Source organism: Pseudopipra pipra, chromosome 3 (genome assembly GCF_036250125.1).
Source record: "Pseudopipra pipra isolate bDixPip1 chromosome 3, bDixPip1.hap1, whole genome shotgun sequence".
Taxonomy (NCBI): domain Eukaryota; kingdom Metazoa; phylum Chordata; class Aves; order Passeriformes; family Pipridae; genus Pseudopipra; species Pseudopipra pipra.
Window position 1 is genome coordinate 9531249 of NC_087551.1, and position 24944 is coordinate 9556192.

Sequence of the window (24944 nt, forward strand, 5' to 3'; positions counted from 1 at the left end):
ACACAATTACAGGGCAAATGTAGAATAGTGAAAGCTGTCTGTACATCCATGCTTTGTTCTGACTATATATATTATTTACCATCAATAAGCCTATGGTTCTTTGTGCTTTGGTTTGTTTTGCTTTCAAGAGACATAATCCCTACATGTGAGGGACAAACTCAACACCCTCTCCACTTCACCCCCTTCAAAAATAAAAGTCCTGTAACTTATTACCCCTTTACAATTAACTCATCCTGGTCTATGTACAAACCATTAGTAGCAATGCTTGAACAAGAGGAGCATGGAAACACTGACTCCTTCTGGGAGCCCATCTTTGCCTTTTCCTTTCCTCTTGTTAAGTCTTTTGGACACAAGAAGCAGCAGGGAACATGCTCTACTGGGAAGGTGTGTTCAGGTGCAGTGTAAATTGCGAGTACTGTCCTCCTGTATTCTCAGGACATAAACTGATGGGACACCATCAGAAATGTCTGAAATAAGTTCATCTTTTCTACCTCTGTGTATTACACCTCTGCTCTGTCCCCTGACAGTGAAGTCAACTGTCAGGAAGCACTGGGAAAGGATGTTCCCTCAACTTCTAACAAAATAATGACAGTGTGGAAGAAAAGCAACAGAAGTTCTCAGCAATATTACTCAAAATGCATCAGGTACTTGTCCAGCTTCCAGTGGCTGAGCCACACCTTCTCTTCGCTTTGGTAGAAAGTCAGACTTGATTTTTTAAATTTTTTATTTTATTTTATTTTTAAAACTTCCAACCATCTAACGTTGAAGAAAAACGCAGATTCACTAATGTACAATTAAGCTCACTGTAAAAGGCTTTTCCTCAGTGATAGAGGTTTACAGAAATAAAAACAAAGGGAGCTGGAGATTTCTGTATGTACTTGTACTAAATGTCTTGCCTGGAAAAATCTTTCCTACCTAATGTCTTGAAAATATTTCCAGTACTGAGCACAGCTTGAACAGTATTCACTGCACGGAGCTTAAGGAGCTGATCCTACACTTTTTACTTTGCTTTGGTAATGAAATTACTGGCACTGAAATGATTTGCATGTAGATGCAATGTTAGCAGTGTGGAAGCTACACCTGATGAAGTAATAATCACTACCATCAGTAGCTTGTTTAAACTTTGTCACATCTAAAATATATTAACGTTAAAAGGAGTTTGTAGGGGGGGGGAGAAAAAGATACTATGACAGTTTAGTAGCTTTCTGCCCTGAGCAAAATGAAGTCAAATTGAAACAAAGTGGCTTCCTACCAACTCCCACTTACTGAGGAAAACACCCACTACATTTTGTGACAAAAGTCTGAGTCAGGACTGATGACTGTGACAGAATTGCATGGAAAAAGTGGTACCAATGACTGGCTAAGCTTTTGCCTTTAATGATGACTCGATTCTCAGATTTGTCAAGGAAAGGACAAAGGATGTGACGAATTCTTCCTAAAATGGGGAAAAAAAAGAATCTGACTCTAAATCAGTAAGAGTATTCTAAGTATATTAGTTGCTCTGTGGGATGAGACCATTCTGCTGACTTCAACCACTTCGCAAAAGAGGGGGTAAGTAAAGCAGACCCCACCTATACAGGATGCTGGCAAGCCCTGGTCTATGTAACAGCAAAAAAAGTGAAAGGAGAAGGCAGAGGAAAAAGCAAATTAAACAGAAAGTTTTCTGTTTCTAGTAACCTCAGCCCTAAGAAAACTAACTACACTGGGACACCTGAACACAGCATTGAAATCTCAGACAATGGAAACATACCCTGCAAATGGGAATATAATGTTTTGCCTTTCAGAGATTGTGAGGTTGCTAGACTACTGCATTTACAACTATTATTTTAATAACATGCTTTAAGGAAAAGTGCCCAATCTAGGAGAATACTGAGAAATGGGGCAAACTGCTTTTACTCCTCAAGGCCTCCATCTTAGATTACAGGACATGGTACAGAAATGAAAAAGCACACTCAGCTGTCAGAATACTACTCTGAATGTCAAGGAAGTAAGAAAGAGAAAATTAAAATGCCTGCTGGTTTTACTGCACCATAGTTCACTTTGATAAAAGTGAGAGATGTTTTCACACAGTAATTTTAGAATGCATTATGTAAGAGCTTTTATAATCCAAACGAGTAAAATGTAAATGTTTGCGTCTGTGCCAATAATTACCCAAGGAAAATTAAACAAAGGAAAAAAAAAAGAGCATTTTGCTGTCTTAAAGCTGGTGGAAAGAAATAAAAGGGCTTGTAATACAAATATAATGTCAATATTTAGATGGATCTCACAAATGAGCGTCATAAACATTCCAAAAAAAGGTTTACATAGAAGTAATTCATACATTTCATTGTGCGTATTCATTGGCAAAAGTACATCAGTTCTGAAAACTGCTCTTTTCAGACAACCCCCTTAATCAACTGCCACATCTGATAGAATAGCAAGTTCTGTAATATCTCTTACCTGCAAATCTTTCTCTCTTACTCTGTCAAAGCTACACGTACTCTTGGATCTCTCTCACATGTAGAACTGGAGAGCAGTTCCTGATGGAGCCTTTGGCTGGTGGCCAACAATATGGTAGCTTGCATCTGTCATTGTTAGAAGTCCTGATGGTCTCTTATGTAATTAAAAGTGTTTTTAAAGACTGTCACCCCACGGGGTTTAATTAAGGTTCAGTCCCTAATAGCCGGCAAGTGTAATATACATATTTCTATTATAACCTGATCCCTAATTCAGTGCCTTACATGCAAGTGGATGTGCTGTAATGGACACCTGCAGAAAAGAATCACTGGCCATGTTCTTCTAGAAAGGTCTGGGTCACTGCAGATTTCCATTCCAATATAAAACTTACTATGCAAAACTAGGCAGGTAACTCTACCAAGGAAACAGTCCTAAATAGAGAGAAGGAGATGCCTTGAAGCAACAGCAAAAGAGCAGAAATATCTGGACAGCTTTTTTCAAGAAATCCAGAGAGAAGCAGGTAAGTAAACTCTAAAACAATGTTAACCAGAAGAGAGTATCAAATCAAGAGAAAGCAGTCGCCATTAAGTCCAGACAGCAACCTCTTTAACAAACACTAGAATATATTTTAATTGCACTGCCTGAGGACTTGGCTGTGGTGTAGAAGCACACTGGAGCTGTATTAAAAAAAGAAGTGAAGGACACCAGTCTCAGGTCTCACAATCACAGGGTGCCTATTCCAGCAGCCACTCCTTCCTACACCTGATGTGCCTTGACAGAGCCTTTTACTTGAGCCCTGCAAAGTCTTTGAGATATGCTTAGATCAAGGCAACAGTAGTCAGGGGATTATTTCATATTCTGTTTACTGCCTTACAGTTATGAGCACAGAGGAACAGAGAAATAAATCCCTCAATTGTCAAGATAAACAACAGATCAAAGAAGAATTTAGATGCTACCTTCAAATATAAACCAGAATGAGTCTACAAAAAATCATCTTTATGCAACAAACTAATATGATGACAAACCAGTCAGCAACTCGTTTGAGAGAAGTCTGATTTCAAAAACCTTGTCCTTACAGCTTAAATGGCTCAGAGAGAAATTTGTCCACTGTATTTGCACAGCCTAACCAATTCAGTGAGACCCTCTGCAGGGAATGAGGGCAAAACATACAGAGTTTATATCATAACTAGGAAAAAGTATTGCAGCTCACTTGCTGCTTTTTGCCTCATTCTTTTTATTTCTAATGTTCTCCATTTTAAACCTCTTTATGCTTTCCTCTGTTTGCCCGCAACAAAAAAATTTAGAAAGCATTTCTGTGTTTCTACCACTGTTCTTTCTATTCCTACCTTTGCATCATCAGAGTCTTTCTTCCAAAGTCTTATTCTCTCAGCAGAAAGTCAAACACATACATGCACAGACACTGATCTCTATACAAGTCCCATAAATTCCAGGCTTTGAACGGAGAACAACTCTTCCTTAAGGAAAGAACAGGATCCTATTAACTAGAACCTCTCCTTCCAAAAAGAAAGCCAAGATTCGGAAGTTTCTGAATATAAGAATGCAGTCATCGCTCTCTGAAAATGAAGGAATTTCTAAGTTTTAACTAAATAATTACATATTAACCAGGTACACTTACAAGATACTTAAGTTGCTGCACCTAAATTAGAATAAGAAGTTTCTGGGTCCGCTAGAATTGCCTGTATCTTCACTGAATATTTAACAGTGGTTTTAGCACAGTTCCTAATGAAATGTTTACCAAAGTTTGGACACATCATCTTATTACCACTACAACCTGGACTATTCCTAAAATGCAGCCAGCACAATGTGTTGTGAAGCTGGATTCTCCCCAAAGCAAAGAGAAGCCACCAAACATTGAGAGAAGATAAGACCAAGAAAGAAACGAGGTGGAGAATTGATCATTCATGCCCTGAAACTTTCTGAATATCACTTAACTGTGGCCCCTTAGCCTTCTTAATGGTTACAGCTCTAATCCACCTCCTCCCCAAAAGCTTATTTTAGTATTTGTCTTTTTGGAAAAAATAACCTAAGGCCAACAGGGCAAACAGCACAGAAGCTTCTCAGATGTATTCCTGGACCACAGCTATTGAACAGAGGTAGCCTTGTCAGAACAATCTATGAGACAAGATAATCAAACTGTGACAAGTAATGGAAAATTCTGCAGCAGGAATTCATAATTAGACAAGAACAGAGATTTTGATAAGTAGAGGTTCTTATTTTCAGCATTATGACTGCCAAGCAACTGAGAAAATGGCAGTTGTCAGAGATGCTGCTACTTCAGGCTCTTGCAGCTCTTTCACTGTTTAGTGTGTGGTTAAATTTATGTTTTTCCCTCTGTAAAAGAAGAGTACTTTGAATGCTGCAAAAAGTGACATTTTCCTGCTTTGTTCATATGTAGAAATCACACAACCGATTTCTTCAGCTCAGACTGGTTGCAGTGATCATTATTGTTACCTTTTCTCATACCCAGTTCAGCTGAGCAGTTCCACCACATGTGAGAGGCAGCACATAACACAGCATCAAATGTGTATTGCTGTATAAAACAACATCAGCTCTGAGCCTACTGACAAACTGCAATTCGACCATGAAAAAACTTCTCCTCTGGTACAAGCATGTCACACTTAGAGCTCTGCACTATGGCAGAGCAAGGAGTGCAAGAAAATCACTATACTCAGAAGTACCTATGAGAATAATTCCTTCTGGAATGCCTTCAATCAGAAACCACGGGTACAGCAAGTAACTAAAGACACCGGGCACACCAAACAAGACCTGCACTAAAGAGGGACACAGATGAGCCTCTGAATATGTGCCAAGAATCACGGTAGTGACTCTGGAAGTGAAATATTTCTGCATATCCCATTAGCTTGTTGAGACCCACACACTGCAACATGTATGGCACTGAAGTGGTCTTCTAATACCATTACCTCAGAACAACAGTGACCACACAGAATTCATGACATTCAAAAGCTCACTCCTAAACTCCTCTGGATTCATTTTGTATCAAACTTTAAAGACAGAAGCTGGCAAAGCAACTCTGTTCAAGAGGTAAAAATTCAAAATCTGGCACAAAGGGCCAATAGAATTCATAAATCAAAAAGTCAGGCATGTATGACCACACCCAGAATCTCTTTCCAGGCATCTGGGCTGCTTTTTATGTTACTCTGAAGAAGTAAGAAAAGGTAAAAGGAAACAAACATGAACAGTACATATGTAAATAGGATCATTCACAAAAACAAGTGCTAAGCAACAGGTACCTCCAACAATAAGCTCCAGGAAGAGCAAAGATGAAGAACCTTAGCCAGAGGTCAGACGAGTCTAATGTTGCATTAAAATCTGTGTAACTAACTGCCTTTTAAGCAAACTGCTGTACAACAGTATCATCAGGACTCTGACATGCTGGCCACCAACTGCTACAGTTTTATCATAAGGACTCCCTTCCAGTCACACACGAAAAGCAGATCCAAGAGCAGGACTTCAATCTGACACAAGCAACACCTGCCTCTTACATACAGGTGTCTTTGAACGCATTATCTAAATGTTTTAAATATAAAGGAAGGACAAGGCATCCCATTGTTTCCCTCATTCTTTCTTTTCCTCTCCTCACCCTTCTCTGATTTTTACCTGGAACTGATCAGATGCACATGTGTTCATCTCTGGTGATACAGGAGGTGTCTGTCCTATTGAAGCTATTTTTTCTGCTGCAGATATTGGTTTCAAAGGTTCCTTGGTAGGTTCTAACATACCCTGAATAAATAAATAAATATCTAAATTAAAAAAATTCACGTGCACACACAGACACACACACGTTTATATATATTTCAAGAATTGCAGATGCAAAAAACTAGAACACACTACTAGGTAGTGCTACCCTCAACTAAGGGCTTGGGGTTAATCATATATCTTTGGGAAACTTTCACTGAGAGGGGCATGAGTAGATAGAGCAGGGGGAATAGTCATCCTGGGTCCTTAGGGCTAAGAAACATCTTAGAGCCAGTAACAAAAACCCAAATGTCCAGCTGGAGCTTGCTTTCAACTTTCAGTAATGTAATTTAAGCTGGAGAAAACAGTTACTTGATAAGGTGATGTCTTCTCCTCCCAATTGTGTATAGGCTATTCCAGAAATATCAAATGGCCCATCACAAACGTACAAGTACATTTGTTCCATTTCAACAATGAATTAATTCAGAAGAAACAAGTCAAATTATTAGTTTGCAGAAAGATACCAAGAACATTAATTACTGACATGGAAATAAATGCATTGAGAAGCATTAAGAAAATAATTAAACTCACTTTTTTTTTTTTTTTTTGCACTGGAACAGGCAAACCACCCCAGAACAGTGAGAAACCCCCAAATAAAAAAACACGGGATTTGCAAATAGCACATTTTAAAACAATTTCTGGAAATCAGCTGCCAAGATCAGCTGTCCCACAAATGTTTCTACACCACGTTAAAGGGAGCTCTGAGTTTACCCACCAGTTAAATCAATTCTTTTGGAAAGTGGAGAAACACATGAAGCAGTGTGGCAACAGAAAGCAGCAAACCACTTTACTCCTACCATCACTGCTATCCAGCTTATCGTGTGCACAAGTACATTAAAAATCTAAGAAATAACTCATCAGCAACAACAATTCATTCCAAAAAATAACTGCATGTGTTGCAAACATAGTTTTGCTCACAAACAGGAAGAAGACAGCAACTGCTATGAGATGTCTCAACTATCTGTATCAGAATAGCATGTTTACATCCAAAGAAGTACATGAGCTGACCTCGATGCATCAGAAAACAACTCTAGAAACTGACTGTGGAAGTAACTCCACAAAATCAAATCAGCTTAGTATATACCAAAGAAAACTAACTTTTTTCCTATTCCATTTCTGAATGATCATATAAAAGCTTAGGTGTGTTTGTATGTGCATATACATGTATACACACGCTTCAAGAAAAAAAACACTGTTCTCACTGTTTTAACTAAGTGCTTCTTTCACCTAAAATCAAGTATCTGCTTGCACACATAATGAAAATCATGTATTTGATGATTGTTTTTAGCACTGATGCTTAAGCCATAACTGTACTTGCAAAAATATTTTTCAGCATACTTGGTGCTTAATGTAACTTAATATATTTCATTATGTAATGTCTTTGGAACTATAACAACATAATAACACTAAAATAAGACTAATAACACTAAAAAAAGCTTACCAGTCCTGCTGCATACATGGGTACTATAACAGGCTGTTTCTTGTTGCCTGTAAAAAGCTGATAAAACAACAACAACAAAAAAATTTACTTAAGAGCTTCTGTGTCAGGGATGAAAATGTTTTTCAATGTTACATAACATGAGTAAGATTAGAATTAGAGAACAAATACGATGTTAATTATAACAGAATGGTTAAAAACTAATATAACTTTTAATATTAATAGGGCTTACAAGAAGTTGTCAGATGGTCTGTCATGAAAAGCCACATTGAGTGCAGCCATGCAATTAGGTGACAAGCATTCATACAAAACAACTTCCACCTGATCCTACATTTAAAGCAGCTTTGTTATTTAAAAAGCCAGTTTTACTGACAGACTCACAATATTTCTCGTGTCGATTCCCAAGGAGCACAAAAGCTTTTTGTTGCTGTGGGAGCCACCCCACTGGTATCTCAGTCCATATGCATCATGGATATCCTGGAGCTCCGTCCACACGTCCATCAGTTCCCTGTACAACCCATCATAAGTCAAGTTATCAACCGGAAAAACAGCCTGGCAGCCTTGAATATTTATTCTAGGTTTTAATGTAAGTGACTTATTATATATTCCAATTAAACTTATGCCCAAGCCCAACACCCAGGGGAAATGCACAGTGTTCTTGCTCTATTACAGTTCAGACTTCTTACTGGAAAATGGTGTCCACAGCAGACAGGACAAAACCTACTTAAGACTACATCATCACATAAATAAATACAGTAATTTATAGCACGTGTAACTACTAAGATGTATTCTGATTAATTCAGAGGCATCACTGAAAAGATGATATGCTGCTAAGTTGCTAAGTGAAATACTCCTGGCATATGTAGTCACTAAAAACAAGCATTCTGATAGACAGCTAATTTTTGCTCAATAGCTTCTCAAATGCTTGAAGCAAACACCTGAGTTTGAATTACGTGTTTAAGTTCATTTTAAGTTCATTGCATTGTAGGTTCTTACTCAGTATTTGCTAAGGTCTCCTCAGTTGTCATCTGCTTTTCACCTGCCTCCAACAAATGATTCAAGGAACTTATTTCTTCTTCAATTTCAAGAACAGGCATGGAAGGAAAACAGACTTCAAATATTCGTTCCAGGCGACTTAGCAATGTTGTCTATATCAGAGAGAAAATATTTGTCAAGTTATGGTAACTGCTTTAAAGATAAGAAGTCCAAAATTATAACTATAAGACGGAAAACAATACATAGCTAATACAAGGTTTCACTTACCACAAAATATTAACTGTCAGAGGACCACAAGACTTTTAAAGCACCAAATACAGGCTTTCAGCTACAAAGAAACAGTAATGAACGTACCCTCTGCAAAGTGAGTTCTTACAGAAGAGTCCAGATCTGGTCTTACCAGAGTCACTCTGTTATAAATTAGTAGAAAATGTGTGCAACACGAATTACACTATGTAAGGACAAGGACTCAGCAATATAAACAGCACATATTGGTACTAATGGTTTCCAGGCATTTTAATTCCACAGCACACACTGGGCCTTGGCAGATGGAATTGGTACAAAAAATAAAAAGGAATCAAACAAACTCCTAACCCTCCCCAAAAAAACAACAAAAAAATCCCCCCCCTTTTTTTTTTTGACAAGCATACTATGCTTTCTTCTTTTTAATTCCTCCTTTACATTTTTCTCTCTTCTCTCTGTTGTATTTCCATAATGACAGAATTTCAACTTCTTAGAGGTCTAGAAACTGACTCAGACATCAGATGTACCACTGATAAGGAATATATTGCTTTTCCCCAGTTCAACCCATTAAAAATAGGTAACCATCAAGCTCTTAATATTTAATAAAACACCATTTGCAAGGTATGCTCATAAAAATGGAATTAAAGCCTTTTTTAATGTACTAATTTTTTACCACAAACACCTGAATCTCTTCTTGCTAAAAAAAGGAGGCACAAGCCTGGCAATAAGAGCAGCGTTTCTATCTTTCCAGTTTAGAGCTCCTCAGCAAACACTTCCCCAGTGCTCTGCTGCAACACACACACAGGGCAGCGTCCAGCAGCTCCAACACCTGCTTTTCCACTGGGGAAATGGAAAAGGAACGGAGTAGGCGGAAATCCCAGGGGCATCCCACGGTGAGTGCTGTTATAGCTATGCCAGCAGAGCCCTCCTGTGGAGATACAGCATATTCCAGCAACAATGCTGAATTTACACACACAAACCTCCAAACGGAGGGGGTTTTGTTACAACTGAAATGATATGAAGTTCAGAGAAGGCTGTAGGAGGAAGTCAGACCAATCAGCGCAGTTGAGACAAACCTTTATGCACCAAAATACCTGCGGCACAATTCCAGTAGTTAAACAACATTTCTCATTTGAATTTTTAGCTGAAAATTTGCCTTGTCTCTTGACTCAATTAAGCAACTCACTGACCATGTACATCAGCAAACATAACAGAGGAAAACACCATGTTATCAGAATATCTGGATTCTGTATAGGAGTCTGGATGATGAGTCGGGAACCGGGAGCTGAGTCTGTCCAGACTATTCTCTCTATTCAGCCACTAACTGCAAAAAGCAGGAAAATGAATTGGCTTAAAACATCAACTCTTCAGCTTTACTACCTGTGAAAGAAATTCCTAACAGGGACAGCCACCAGGTACAGTCATTTGCAAAGCATCCTGTCAAAATGCACAAAGGATCTAAGTTCAGAGCTTACCTGACTCACCCCCTTTTTTTTTTTTTTTCATTTCTTCTTCATTACCTCACTGGGATATTCTGACTATAATGAGCCATGTTCTACAGTATATAATTTTCCTTTTAATTGCCTCTTAATGCCAATCATCCTGGCAATACAGTAAGTTATAATACTTGTAGGCTGTTTTGTGTTTGTTGACCAGAACTAAGACACTAACTTAAATTTTTTGAAGTAAAACTAAACAGTATTCCAGACTCTAGGCTAATGCTTCAGCACACAAAAGCATACTCCAGTTTTAAAACTGAACTTTGCCTACAATACATCACTTGGCCTTATCTTAAATCAAGAGGTGATGCTTACTTCATTTCTGTAATATAGCAAGAGTACATACCCCCAGGGAAAAGAAGAAGGCAGCTGAAAAGCACTGGATCATGGAAACAGCACGGCATCTCATTTCTTGAAAAGGATTAACATTTGTGAACATGGTAGTGACCAAAAATACGCTCACTTAGATAATGAAAGAATGAACAGAAAGTCTCTAAGAACCAAGCAGCATGTCAGTCAGTACCCTGTTTCAAATTTGAGCTTAAGAATGGTGCTAAAATTTCAGGAACAGTTTAACTATAGCATTCTTTACACTTGCTGTCATCTTTTCTACATTTTCAGAAATGCTTAGCCCTTGTTTCTATACGACAAAGAACTGTTTCCATAGCAAACCAGAGTAATTAATTCTGTGTGTGCAAATGCACACAGGGATGAGTGCACAAACACACATCTCTGGGCAGTGCCAATGTCATTAATGGAAGCAGCTGAACTTGTCCTCCTAATTGGTAATGAAATCCTGTGGCCACAGCTTCCAGGTATAAAGGACATTACCGAGGTTTTAAAGTTGGTGTAAATGTCCATCTCCTACAAACCTCGATCTACTGTTTGCATAAATCAGACTAAGAAAATACTACTTTGTAGGACAGAAGTAATGTCATGTCTGTCTTCAGGAAAAAAAAAAGGAGAAAAAGAGAACTTTAATCAACTTTTCATGTCACTGAAAGCATTTGATACCCAAGTGTTTTGCACAACCACTTCAGAAGAATAATCCTTAAAGGGACTTGCTGAAGGTGTGAACAAAGGCTCGAGCTGCCATTAAACATTAGCTGTGATTCTCCAAACAGTGATAAATTCAAAGCCCCACAGTTTCTATGACTGCATAGAAGTTTTTTGGTAGACTCTTTAAATATGTGGTAATAACCACCAGAACCAATCAAAATATCACAGACTTTAAAATAAGAACAACCACAGAATTAGAATTTATGTCCTTGGCAATTATATAGGGGGCAAGATCCAGCCCTCAGAGCTGAAAACCTAAAGGTCTTGGTTTACAGAATTTGTTTTTCTCTTCTTCTCCATCACAAGACTGCAGAATTGATGAATTCCTCCAACACAGCAAATCTGCACTGACCACCCAGCACACCAAACCCTCCACCCTCCTCCACATGAACTCAAAGTGACAGGTCACTGCCTTTCTTCAGAGCTATGAAAAGGGCAAATATTAGAACTTGCCATAAAGACAACACACTTGAGCCCCACTACAGAAACAGCTGATTTCAGTTTTCACCACCTGACTGCTGTAAAGCTTCTCTGAGTGAAGTTTCAGGGAACTCTGTGAACAAGAGCAGGAAAAAACCCAGTCTTGCTTCTCTCCATGGCTCCAATCCCATATGAACTGCAGAGCAGACATGGGAGCTCATCCAGTGAACTCCTCTTCCCGATGGAAGATGAAGAGTGGAGTGGCACTTTGTCCTTCCTTCCTCCCCTCTTTTCACTGGAGGGCACAGCCCACTTCTCAACACAATGTTTTTTTTTTCCCTTAGGAAATCCCTTACAGCTCACAGCATCTCTGCTCTGGCAGCCTTCAGAGGTGTTTTAAGAAGGGAAGAGCCAAAAGCAGAGCATGCCTTCAGCCCTCCTTATCCTCCTGCCAGGAAATGAGGCCATAGAGGAAGCAACACCAGCTCTGGGCTGTTTCCATCTATCAAACACAAAACTGGAAGACCCAAGAAATGAAATCAGTGTAACAGTTAAATTACTGAGCATATTCAGATATTCAAGCTTATATGAAATGTAATAAAAGAAAAACATAAAAGAGACAGTAATGAGCATATAAAGGATCCAAGATGCTAAATGCATAATTTAGGAAAGGAATAAAGTTCATATGGACATCATTGGCTTCTAGTTAGAACTCAGAAGCTGAGTGAAGACTCTCAAAAAATGATAGAACAAAGCTCATGGGCCAGAGGCCAAGAAACTGAATAACCAGAAAGATTTTATTTATTTTAAATTGTGAACCCACTGCTCTGCAATGTCTAGCACAGGTATTTATGACCATTTTAACAAAACAAAGTAGTGGTGAAACAAGAAACTCCCTTTGCTGGGTTTTTTAACAACCAAACCCTATCTTCCAGCAGCACATTTGCCTGTGAGGAACTAACTTGCTACATACTCCTGTACCTTCACCATATGTGTGTGGGGGAGTTGGGTGTCTTGGGGTTGGTTGTTTGTTTTTTACTGGGTTTTTTTGAGGGTTTTTTTGAGAGGGTTTGGGGATTTTTTAAAAAAAGTTAGACTACATGACCACTCATAACTCAAGGGAGCTGAAAAACTCACCAGGGGGAACACACCAATTAGCTTCAGTGGGTCTCAAAAGTTTCTGGACTCAGCATTAAACAAAGCTAAACAGATAACTAAACACAATAAGCAAACAAACAAATCACTAATTTCTTAGTTACATGGGGGCAGTTTTTTCTTTGAAAGGGTTTATGGACTACTTAAACTATGAATCCATTTCCCTTTCACATAACAACAATTTATTTCTTTGTCTGATGTGCAGGCTCTGCCTAGCAAAGGGAACACCTCCTCAAAAGCAATGAGGGAACAGCTGCAGGCAGAAAAACTCCTGACTAAAAAAGACAAGCAAGGCTTACAAAGAACACTACTTAACTTCTCACGACTTAAATGTGATGGCTTTTCTCCACCCTGACTTGAAAAGCAGGTAAATTTTGTGGTGCCACAAATTTCTTAGATGCAAAAAATTGAACCGTGGTATTTTTCTTAGCAGAGGAAATTCATAATTAAAATACTTGCCCTAAACTGAGATTTGCAACCCAGGAAAAGGATGCCACAAGAACTAAAAACCCTCACCAATGTGAAATGAAGATTCAGGGTTTTTTACAATAATTTAAAGAAGGCAATCTCAGTCCTAAATATCCCAAATCCCTTTTTAAAGAGTAACTATAAAAGTTTTGAGATCAGCTGCAAAGCAAATCTGAAAATTTAGTAGCTTGAGAAAAAAAGAACATGAGTTCTCTCCTCTCCTTACTGATTGATACAGGAGTTGTAAAGCACAGGGAAGTTCAGGGTAGAAGTATGAAGCTGTTTCCCTCCTTTTTGCTGGAAGCATTGACCATTTATTCTCCCTCAGTTGAAGAATGCAGCAAATCCTGCACCTGCCATGCCAGCAAAGTGAAGTTTAACAGTTATTTATTGTGACTACATAAAACTTACTGACCATTTCAGTTTGCCATGTTGTTATTATCTACTGGTGTTGCACTAACTTCTCAGTCAGGCTCTGAGAGGAAGTACAGCAGATGACACTTAAGTTTACAAAATGGGGAATAATTTCGTCCTGTGATATACAAACAATAGTAATGCTAAAACAAACCTCTCTCAAACTGTTTTCTTTTGTAAGAGTCCCCTTAGCCAGCCTGTTCTGAAAAACAGCAATTATGGGCTACTTTTAATAGTCTGATTTTTACTGCTGTTCAGCTGCACATACTTAAGAAACTTAAGAAACCCAAACCTTTCCAGAAATATATATTTACACTGTAAATTGCTACCCGACTGCCTGAACATAATTTAGCCAACACTACTTTAATTTACCTTAGTGAACTGGGAGGGCTGAAGTCTTTATGGTCATAATTACTTTTTCCCAAAAGGATGATCACTGCCCAAGACAAAGTACACTCCAAGTGACAGCGATCCAGGGTTTTCTTTGTCTTGCTGCATATGCGTGGCTTAGTAACTGTGCATCGCCCACACTGATTAATCTGAAGAGGCAGAGCCTGTGAGCACAGGCTCTCTAATCAGTGGAGGATCTTAAAGCCCACTTGGAGGACTGTTCACATTTTCCTTTATCCCTTTCCAGGATTCCTTAACTCTCGGCTAAATCAGGTAAAGACTTTCGGCCTCTCAACCAAGCCATTGTTTGGCTCTTCTTCCTCCAGAGATGCCTGTGCTCCTTGAACACAGCCAGGCACAGCCGTATTCCCCACCCACACCATTACCATGGATTATAACTGCTCTTGTGCTTCACTGCTCAAGTCCTATATATATATTCTTAATGCAGCAGAGTAACCCCCTCAGCTGACTAATGTTCAGCACTATCTCTTGGACAAAGCAGTGCTACAAGCCTTCTATCTCTTATAAACATAACTTAGTAGTTTGCAATGTGATCACTTAAAAGGGACTAATGCCTCTGGTACAGTGCAGGGACTTGTTAAGTCAGCCAGTTCACCCACAGATACAGCCTAAATCTTCGTGATAGTGAACACAAAGGCACACCTCTGTCTAAAGCAAACTGCAGCTCAGCCAAAACCAAGTACTACACATTTTCAGCTGCAGACATGAAATGGATTAAGGTATACAGCAGCATTAATATGGGCTCAATTAACAGCCTGTGTATCTGTGTCCATTAGCCTTTGACACTGGAACCTTTTCTAAGGGGTCACAAATTCTTTCAGCAGGTTTAACTGAAAACACCAAGCCCTTTCTCTCCTCCCCTCTACACAGTACTACTGAATAGAAAAGGTCAGCATGTTACAAATCCTGCACTGCAGACTGTGTGCAGGATTCAGAGCCTGAGACCAAAGGCAATGAAAAAAAGGCATAGTGATCTTTTTGCCACTACGTGTCACTATTTAAGGTCATTTCTGTGACCTCACCTCAGTGTTGTCTTTGATATTTGATATTTTCTAATAAAAAAATGGATTAAATATTTGAATTGAAGTAAAGTCTATTTTTTAATTAAAGAGTATACCAAATCCATAATCTTTAAAACAGTTTGCCCAACACACACTGTACAATCAAGACCACATTCAGAAAGCACAAAATTTTGCTGCCACTTCCACATCCAGAATATAAAAATTAAGAAAACTGAAAGGAAAATACACAGAGGCCTTTGGAAAGGAGACTTGAGCTACTGATAAATAACTTTGCTCTCATGCTGCATTCTGGATGGATGAAAATTGCTGTATGCACCATTTCCACGTTTAAACAGCAATGCTAAGTATACTTTTCAATTTTCTGCCTTTGTAAAGAATTCCATTAGGATCATTCTCTTATACACCATTCAAAATTATTTCACTACCACATTACAGTGACTCTCCCAGCCTCACCATCGCAGGTCAAGTGTATACAGTATCTTGTAAATGATCTCAGTCCACCCTTAGCCTAAGCTGAGATCTCGATTTTCACATCTATCTCAAGTGTCCAACACATGCAGTATTTCTCCCTTGGACACAGCCTGCTCCCTTTGGGTTGCTACAGCAATTGCTTGTTAGATCTGCCAGCAATACACTGATCTCCTCCTCCCTAACCTTCTTTAGCCAGGGTAGTAGTAAACTTTGTTCTTTTACCTCTCATGAGATTTATTTTGCATGCAAGTGTTCCTGCTCTTGCATCCAAACAGCTGCAGAACTCAGCTTTAAAACGTGGCAAACAGAAGACTGGTAAATACTTTAAAATGCTGTATTCTGTGTTTTGACCTCAGTGACATCGTCTTAAATGAAAGCAAGGACGCTGATCAAAATCTGAGTTTAATTTTACTAAGGTTCTACACTCTGGGACTGCCTGCTGGCTCATGTTGACTTGTTAGTTAATCTCAGTGTTTCTAACTGCAATTTAGTAATCTGTGGCTCAATGGATTAAAAACAGAATTACTATTTAATCTTAAAACAAAAATTTTTTTAAGATAAAAAAGTTTTAATAGATCCTTCCAAAACTTTAAGGTACTTACAGAATACAAAGTACATTTTGAAAACGTGAAGCTACTGCTTTAAGAGTTAACTGGAAAAAAAAAAAATGTAGCAACTAACTCATATTGCAAGGCTAAGGAAACTATTGCAACAGAGAAAACATGTCCAGCTCAACTTCCTCTCCAGGTTCTTTGTGTAAAACATGGTCACAGTTGTACTTCCTCACTGTCAGGGGATCCAAACAGTCACAAAGGACTGCAGCATAAAGAGAGGGAATGAAAAAAAGCCATTTAAGTCTTAAAATTTGCTTTACAATCTAATCAAACTACTGTATGATTTCATCTGGATCTTGAGCAAAGAACTTCTGTTTTAACTCTACTTTTATCTTTTGTTAAGGCAGACTTGGGGAGGGGGGAAATTAACTACAGAACCTCTGAAGGTTCTGTTTTTATAAACATCTACATCCAGAAACGCTTTCTATTAAAACTCCATCATAAAATTATAGACAATTTTAAAAGAAAATAAATGTTTGAAACCTTTAGACTATCCCTTAATAGTGTAATTAACTAGAAAATAAAAGGGATGATTTACTAAAATCATCTCCCCACCCCATTTCTTTGTCAGATTCTGGACAGTCCTTCAAGTGGCAAGAGACACAATTGAGATTAATTGCACTAATGACCTTAGTACTCTCCAATTTTTATGAGTGAATGACTAACAGAATAGGTAACAATAGATTTGTGCTTTCAAATTAAGAAGTGGACCAACACATTCAGGTGTTGCATAGCAGCAGGGTTTTGCATAGGCACAAAAATCTCTCTGCAGGTTCACTCGGGAGCCTTTTTTTGGCTTGTGAAATCCCTTTGAGATGTGCTGTGTTGGTCACTGCAGGGAACAGCAAGCAGGAAGTGTAAGGACCTGAGGGTCACAGATTTTAACGGGACAAGAAACCAGTGCTAAGGCCCAAAAGCTCCATTCCATTTGCTGGTGCTGGCAAAGCTCCAGCTGGCACAACCTTCTTCTGAAAAGCCATTTCACCTGTCACTGGGCGGAAACGGGAAGAGGCAGGGCTGTCACCAACCAAGGTCCTGGAAGAAAGGACTTACCTCATTTCCTTCTACTGCCAGAGAAGATCCAAACCTTTCAGACACATATCACCACTAACACCCTTTACTGCTGGTGCTGCTGCACACTTCTCAAAACACAGAGCATACTCTAAACTACTCATATGGGATGATGTGAATAAAAAGAAGCACTGAAGAGAATTCTAAATTCAAACTGTTGTTCTGAATTCTGTAAAAGTAATATCAAAGACTTGGTAAAAAAAAAGTCTATGTATGAACAGGTATAGATCTCAAAAAAATTACCTGTAAAAAGACTTAGGAAGTAACTAATTAGGAATTAATAAAAGCCTATCAACTAAGGCAGAAAACACAGGGGGTGTGGTAAGAAATAAATCTATTTACTTCACCCTCCCTGGGACTCCTAATTAGAAGTATCAGCAGCTTTAACAAATCACCAGTCCTGTATTTGTGATGTTGCTATGATGTGAAGCTTCCCACAATTAATGTATAACAGAGACTTATTTTTAAAGAACTTTTTAATGGTTAACTTCCCAGGAGCTGAAATAACAGGGACAGAATTCCACAGGTTGTGTTTTATCACGCTCTCTGCTCTAAGCAAATGAGTGCAGCTATTTACAAATCAAGTAATCATATTTAATCAGATTTTGAAAACACAACAGAGAATGGTGATGAAAAATTTTGGGAACCAGTAATCCCAGCTTCCAGTCACAGCACTGCTTTATGAAAAGGCAACAGAGCGCCTCCCCAAAAGTAACTAACAATGGAGCAAAGGAAATACTATCACAGCTCTGAAACGTTCATGCTGGCTTATTCCTTCAATCAATTTATGTAAAGGATCACATGCAATCCTCAAAACAAATGCATACAAGTTCCAGCACACCCTGCTCGTTTTTCTGCAGGAAGTAACAGTACAAGAGTTGCAAGATCCAAACACAGCATACTATTTCATATCAGCCTGTCTCACAGACCACATTAAATCTCTCCTGAAAGACAAACAAGGACTATTCAAATATTTGTTGTATGCAGAAGTAGGAACCAGGAAGGGCTGTATGCACAAGAACAGAACAAGGCCGAGCAAAATCAAGGACACCCTTACCTGAACTGAAGGTGTTAGCTCTTGAGATTGCTTACTGATAGTTCCTTGGGAAGATGCTAAAGCAAAACTGTCAGTCTTGTGTAATACTGGGCCATCACTCCTGGCAGGTGCTTCTGTCCTATGTGACTGCCATGTCTCTTTTCTGTGATGAGATTCACCAGCTTGTTCCTCTCCAAAGGCAGCCCAAGAACAGCTGTCTCTTTGTTCATCTTCAAAAGCATTCCAGTCTGTAGCCTGGTTACAACCTGCTGAACTGAAGTCCGCAAAGTCGTCAGAGTCCTGGAAAGCAACACTCTCATCTTGAGGTTTTGGCACTGAATCAAAGTCTCCAAACTCACTATCATCACCATTTTCTACCTCAGTAGTATGCTGGAAGTCTAAGCCAGAAGTTTTACTGGTAGTATCACATTCTAAAGTGTCAGCAGCCTGCTTTAGTTCAGCTTGATCCAAACTTGCCGGCTGCTGAGAAACAGTACTTGTGTCCCTGAATTCACCAAATTCAACATTAGGTTTGCTAATATGTGCAGGCTGTTCAGCAGTTCTTTCCAAATCTAGATCACTTACTGATTCTTGAGCGTTCCTGAAGGTGGGAGACACACTGCTGACTGAACCAAAGTCACCAAAAACATCTTCATGTGTGTCACTGCAAGCTTCAACTTCAGTACTACTTCCACCATTCTTAAGAGCTTCAGAATCACCCGATTTTTCTGCAGGATCACAGCTTAGGCTTTGGATCTTATCAACCTTGATGTCTGCTGCTTCTGAAGAACCATCAGGCCTATGAAAATCTTTGCCATTCTCTGTGCGATGTTGTCTTCTCCTCCCACTGTGCTCTCCATTTTCAGTAGTGCATATTGAACTTCCAGTTGTTTGAGACGTACTAGAAACAGCAAATTCATTATCTTCCAGTGCTGAGGGACCCTGCTCACAACTCACTTCTGAAATGCAAACCTCTTCTTCAGTACAAGTTACTCTGTTTATTCTGTTGTTCTCCTGAATGCTCAGTGAGTCCCTTTCACTAAGAACACTGCATATTGTAGGCCCCGTTCCCTCTAAATGGATTGGGTTTTTGTTTGAGAATGTAGCAAAATCTGCAAAGTCTTCACCTGAGCTAGGCATTGAGTTCAAATTTTGCTCAGTACTATGGGTGCTAACAGTTTTCAGTCCCTTTGAGTCACCGATACTGTCTAGATCTTCTGTTCCCTGAGGATTTACAGGGTCTGATGCTGCAAATCCGTTTGTTAGAATCTCTAGACATGGAAGTTTCTCACCATTACAAGCATCTATTTGCTCATCCTGGCTCTCAACTGTTACACCAGTTCTAACTGGACGAGAAGAAAAACCCTCCGATTTTCCAGTGTTGTCTCTTTGTTCCCCCCTTCTGTTTACGTCTTCTAAAGCAGTACCTGAAGTTCTAAGCTTAGATTTTTCTTTGATAGTACTAGTAGCTGACATATCAGAAAGTTCCTTAGCACGAGTAGGAAGCTCTGCAGCGCAGTCTTTAACATTTTTAACAGATGTGAAAGTTGCAATGCCAGCTACGTTGTCGGAATAATCATGAAGCGGGATGAAGTGGTTCGTGGGTATAAACTCTTCCTTTGGATGACTGTAGTCAGGTGCATCAAAATCAGCAAAAGCCACACCAGCAGTGCTCACACCAGAAAACCCTCCAAATTCATCTTCATCGTCATCATCGGCTCCGTTGTCCAGTGGTGGAGGGGATGAGGAGTACATTCGAATAATGTCTGGTTCCATTGTTTAGTTCTGCTTCAACCTTACTGTATTTCTGAAACAGGGAAAAACAGAAGTATATCAGAATTTGGACAGCTTTGGTATTCTTATACACTTTATTTTTACAGTTTCGTGCCTTATTTTAAAAGTGTGAGTATAGGTCAATGTCTGTATTGGATATCTGAAAGAAACAGTCCCCAAATCCACTTGTTTCAGAAGGCACAGGGACTGTTCAAGGCTCTTGTAAACTACTCTATGAGCCAATTCTCAGCTGGTAGGGCTGAAATCATTGTCTTGATCTGTTGTGCAACACACTGATACAACTAAACTCAGTTCTAATTCATCAGTTCTGCTGCCCTATTGTTTAAGTTTCTTTCTACCAATTCATTGGTTTCTGTTTGGTTTCCCTGTTCTTTGCAACTCTGTGCTGTCTCCACAGCTGCTGCCACCAGCCTGCTTCTGTCTTAGGAACCAGTTGAGAGATGCCATTATGAACACCAGTAAAGCCTAGAGCCAAACACACTTCATCAAAGCTTATTCTCAAAAGGAGAACTGAGCACAATTATACATAAAATATTTAAACACAAATCACCGAATCACAGAGGAAAAAGAAAAAAAGAAGAAAGTATTCCCATGGCCTAGACAGAAACAGGTTAAGGACTCCCTTAACATTGCAAACCACTACAGGAACAAGCAAGATGTTTATGGAAAATTTTCTTTCCTAAAGAATGATCTGACTTCTTCAATGTTGTGTACAATTAATGAAACAGTGACTACTAGTAGGTATAGACCCACAACTGCACATATCACTGAACTAGTTCATACCTTAAAACCCTTAAAGGGAGAGCTACGACCAAGCTCTTTCCACTTCAAAAAAAACTTGCCACGAATGAACTGTGACAACACATTAAGCCTTATCTACAGAAAATGAGTGGAAACAGCCTATACATATTAGCAAATATTTGAATTTCTAACCACCAGAATAAGCGCAGACTTTATAATGCCATGTCTGAAACACAGGTAAACCATGATCCCTAAGTCCAGCATCTTTGGCAAATGACTTCCTGAACACACTTTAAGAGCAGCATACAAAGGGTAAAAGAACAACAAACGAAGCTCTGCAGTTCTCCTTGAGCACAAAATACCAAGCACTTGAGCCAAACAACTCTGGATATTTGCCAGGAAACTCTGGCATCCTTAAGGTGACTAACATACCTACAATTTCTTTTTAAAAGGGTATTTTGCAGTTCCAAAAGAAAGTCATGCTTATCAGATGAAACCCTGAAGTAATTTGTAACATAACATGCAAACTGAAGAGAACTGCAAAGGAATTTTGTTTAGAATAAAGCCTAAGTTGTCAACAAGCTCCCACATAGGCTTACTCAGCACCAGCTGCTTAACAAGGTATTTGAGAGAAGAGCTTCACTCTCTTATCTGAGAGGCCTCATCTCCCAGGAGCACTCTCTCTTCTACATCATGGTCTAGCAATTGCTGTTTAATGTCCTACATGGAGATAAAGATCCTTCCCAAGATGTTTGTAGAAGTGTGACTTTATGTTCACAGACAGATTACTCCAATCTGTTTAGTTTCTGAGCTTCTGGGGTTTCACTTCACTAAATACCATAACAGCATTTCGTCTTTGTCACTATCACAGCAGTAATTCCTTCTTTATATCCAAATTTACTGAGGTCAACCATCAACACCGGGATTAAACACCCAGTATTATCCAGACTACAGTTGCTTTCTGAATGTTTCACTGCAGAAGCAGATCCACAGGCTGTGCACAAAGATGTGCCCTGGGAGGTGGAAGTGCTCTATTGGCTCTTTTGCAGAAAAGAGACCAGTCAGGTAGATATTGGTTCCTATTTTCTGTGCCCATCTTAAGGCCCGTTATCTCAGGGATAGCACTACTTAAAGTTATAGGGGAGCTGGTTGACCAGTGAGTGGCACTGTGTCTGGAATTCATGGCTACTGGGATCATCAATCAACAGCTTTTTAGTAACAAGACAGATTCAGGACAAAGAACAGAAAATTGCATCAATGGGACTCACTCTCCCCACCTTCAGTTCCTGGAAAAGGAAAGGATGGGTTTATTTGGCTATAACAAATCATCCCTTGTATTTAAATTTGAATCTCCAGTTGAATCTCAGTAGGCAATAGCAAAAATTTATTGTTAAACTTTCTGAAATTTAGTAAGAGCTGTTACACCTATTTGAAAATTCAGTTGACATAATATTTATCATATCCCATGTGACAAAATCTGAAGAGATGGTAAAGGCAACAAACTAGTTCTTGAAACAAACAAAATAATACTCAACATTTCTTCAAGGACAGCCCAAGTTAAAGCTAGGAAGCTAACACATTTGGTCTTGAAACCAAGATTTCTGAAGTCCACAAGACCCATTCTTGAAGCTTTTAGTGCAGTGTAAGATATAAAGACATAAGTTCAACACCAAAGTATTATATATATTATATATATAAAAAGCAGAAAACAGAAGCAACCTAAATTTGTTTCTAACTGGCAAATATATAAACTTACAGCCCTGTACATAGACAATGACATCAAAGTATAGTTTTGCTGGTTCAGTAATAAAACAAATCCACATTGTATTCCTACAGCATAAAGTTTTTCTATAATTCTTGGGAAATACTTTGATCAGCCGCAATGCTTTTGTTTGGCTAAAAGACAACACCAGCTCAGTGGTCTCCACACAGTAGCACAGTTTTTTGGATAGGAATTAGATGCAGGAGGATGCTGATGAGCCTCTTAATTTATGCATCAATAGCCCAAAATTACTTAAACTAAATTAAAAAATGGTAGTCACCATGATTCAGACTAAGCAACTAAGCCTAAGTTTTTTTCTTGTATCCCAAAGACATAGCCCAACACTGTGAATCAGAAGCCTTGGAAAAAAACCTCTGAACTTTCCCATTAACAGAAAAATTTGACTGTATGGTTCACCAAAAAGCATGTGTGTTTGAAGTCTTTGCAGACTTACAGGCCTGTCTAAGTTGGTTTTCACTCGAGTTATTTGAAATATCACATTTAGGTCTGTATTAGTAACTACTTCACCACCTGACATCAGAGGATCTCATGCAAAAATAATAATAAAAAAAAAATTCTTACCCTGCACTGGCCATACATCCATACACTATCCATCATAACAACCCTACCCACTTTTTTGTTGGCCGTTTACTGTGTATTTTAACCTCAGCCAAAAATAAACGATAAGAGAGTTGAGAAAATCCTTAGAAGCAAGGATGATCTAAAATAACCCCAATGTGCAGTTTTCAGAAAACAAACTGAATAATGTGAGAGCAGCAAGCACCACAATCAAAGGGATTTTACCTGTAAGACTCCTTTTCTTTCCAGTTATCATAAAAAAGGGGAGACAAGGAACAAGAATAATAAGGACAAGCACAGGACAAAGATAACTGAGAGAGACTGCATGGGGGCTGAAGCAGCCTGACAAAGCCCAATTGAACATGTAGGAAGATCTCTGACCACTTAAAAATTTTCTCTCCTGTAACTTCTGCCATGCAGCAGAAGAAACTTCCTTCAATTTTTCATTTCAAAGCACTTTTAAGAGATCACAGGGATCATTTACACAGCAGCAGTCCAGCAGCACAATGCTCCAGATATGTTTCTGTAACAGTTGCCAAAACAGGATCTGCAAGGAACATTAATTGTGCATTTAAAAATCTGATCATAGGTTTGAAAGTCTGCTAAGTGTTTAATCAGTTTAACCACAAGAATCAACTTATAATCAATTGTTTGGACTTGTGTATATTTTTCTTCAAATGTCAACTATTTCCACTTACGCTACAGCTGCATTTTAAAAGCCAAACATGAAGAGCTCCAAAATGTATGAACCTGTATTAGAAATGAGTGTAAGGTTGTTATGTCAACACAATTTAATTGTTGTTTATAGAACTCAAACATACTCAAACTGTAAGAGAAGGAAAAAAAGTCATACTAGTATTCCCCCTCCTCTTGACTAATTAGTGATAAATTTATAAGCTGTGCATAATCCCAAATCTCCTCACAATATAAAACAGCACGGGAATTTTATAGCCTTAATGTAGTTTTCTTCAGAAAGAATTTAATTATAGTCCCCTTTCTCGACTACCAAAAGTGTTCTATCTGCCAACTATAAACGAAATTTGTTATCAAACTTGAATTCAAATTTGTTATTTGAAACAATACCATAGTGAAAACCCCCAGGTCTGACAGAACAACGACTTTGTTCCTTAATTCATTTAGTTAATCCCTGCTTTGTCTGGAATCTCAAACAGAGCTGGAACAGTGGCTTCATCTTTTGTAGTACTTTATACCCAGCTCAGACATTCTTGGTCAAGATATTAGGCTATATAATTTTTTAAACCTGGTATTTCAAGTGATGAACACAAAACATGGTTTAACCCAAAGTAGAATTTGAACAAATCTATGACCAATAATGTGGATTATTTATCTTCCCCGTAGTTTTCAGGGAACTGGCTCCCAAATTTAAAAGTCAGATATGAAGTTCACATGCACTTATTGCACTTATCTGTTCATTTAAACATTCTTGAAACATGTACTTTTAAAACAACTGGAAGGCACCAATTTTTCAGCATGCTATATAATAAGGACTCCTATTTGAAGGAAATTACAACAGTTTT

The 24944-nt window shown here is 38.7% G+C and overlaps 1 protein-coding gene across 4 annotated transcripts in view; it reads right to left on the minus strand.

The window, feature by feature from the left end:
* Positions 1–24944, minus strand: part of AFTPH (aftiphilin) — a 44060-nt gene that overhangs the window by 13219 nt on the left and 5897 nt on the right. For all 4 annotated transcript variants that reach the window (XR_010428898.1, XM_064647638.1, XM_064647637.1 and 1 more), the window contains exons 2-6: positions 18552–20337; positions 8648–8799; positions 8033–8159; positions 7655–7711; positions 6076–6198 (exon numbers count right to left, since the gene is read on the minus strand). Coding sequence is in view for 3 of the 4 variants with exons in the window: in XM_064647638.1 (XP_064503708.1) it covers positions 6076–6198; positions 7655–7711; positions 8033–8159; positions 8648–8799; positions 18552–20306 (2214 nt within the window). In the remaining variant the exon portion in view is untranslated. The remainder of the gene's footprint in view (positions 1–6075; positions 6199–7654; positions 7712–8032; positions 8160–8647; positions 8800–18551; positions 20338–24944) is intronic.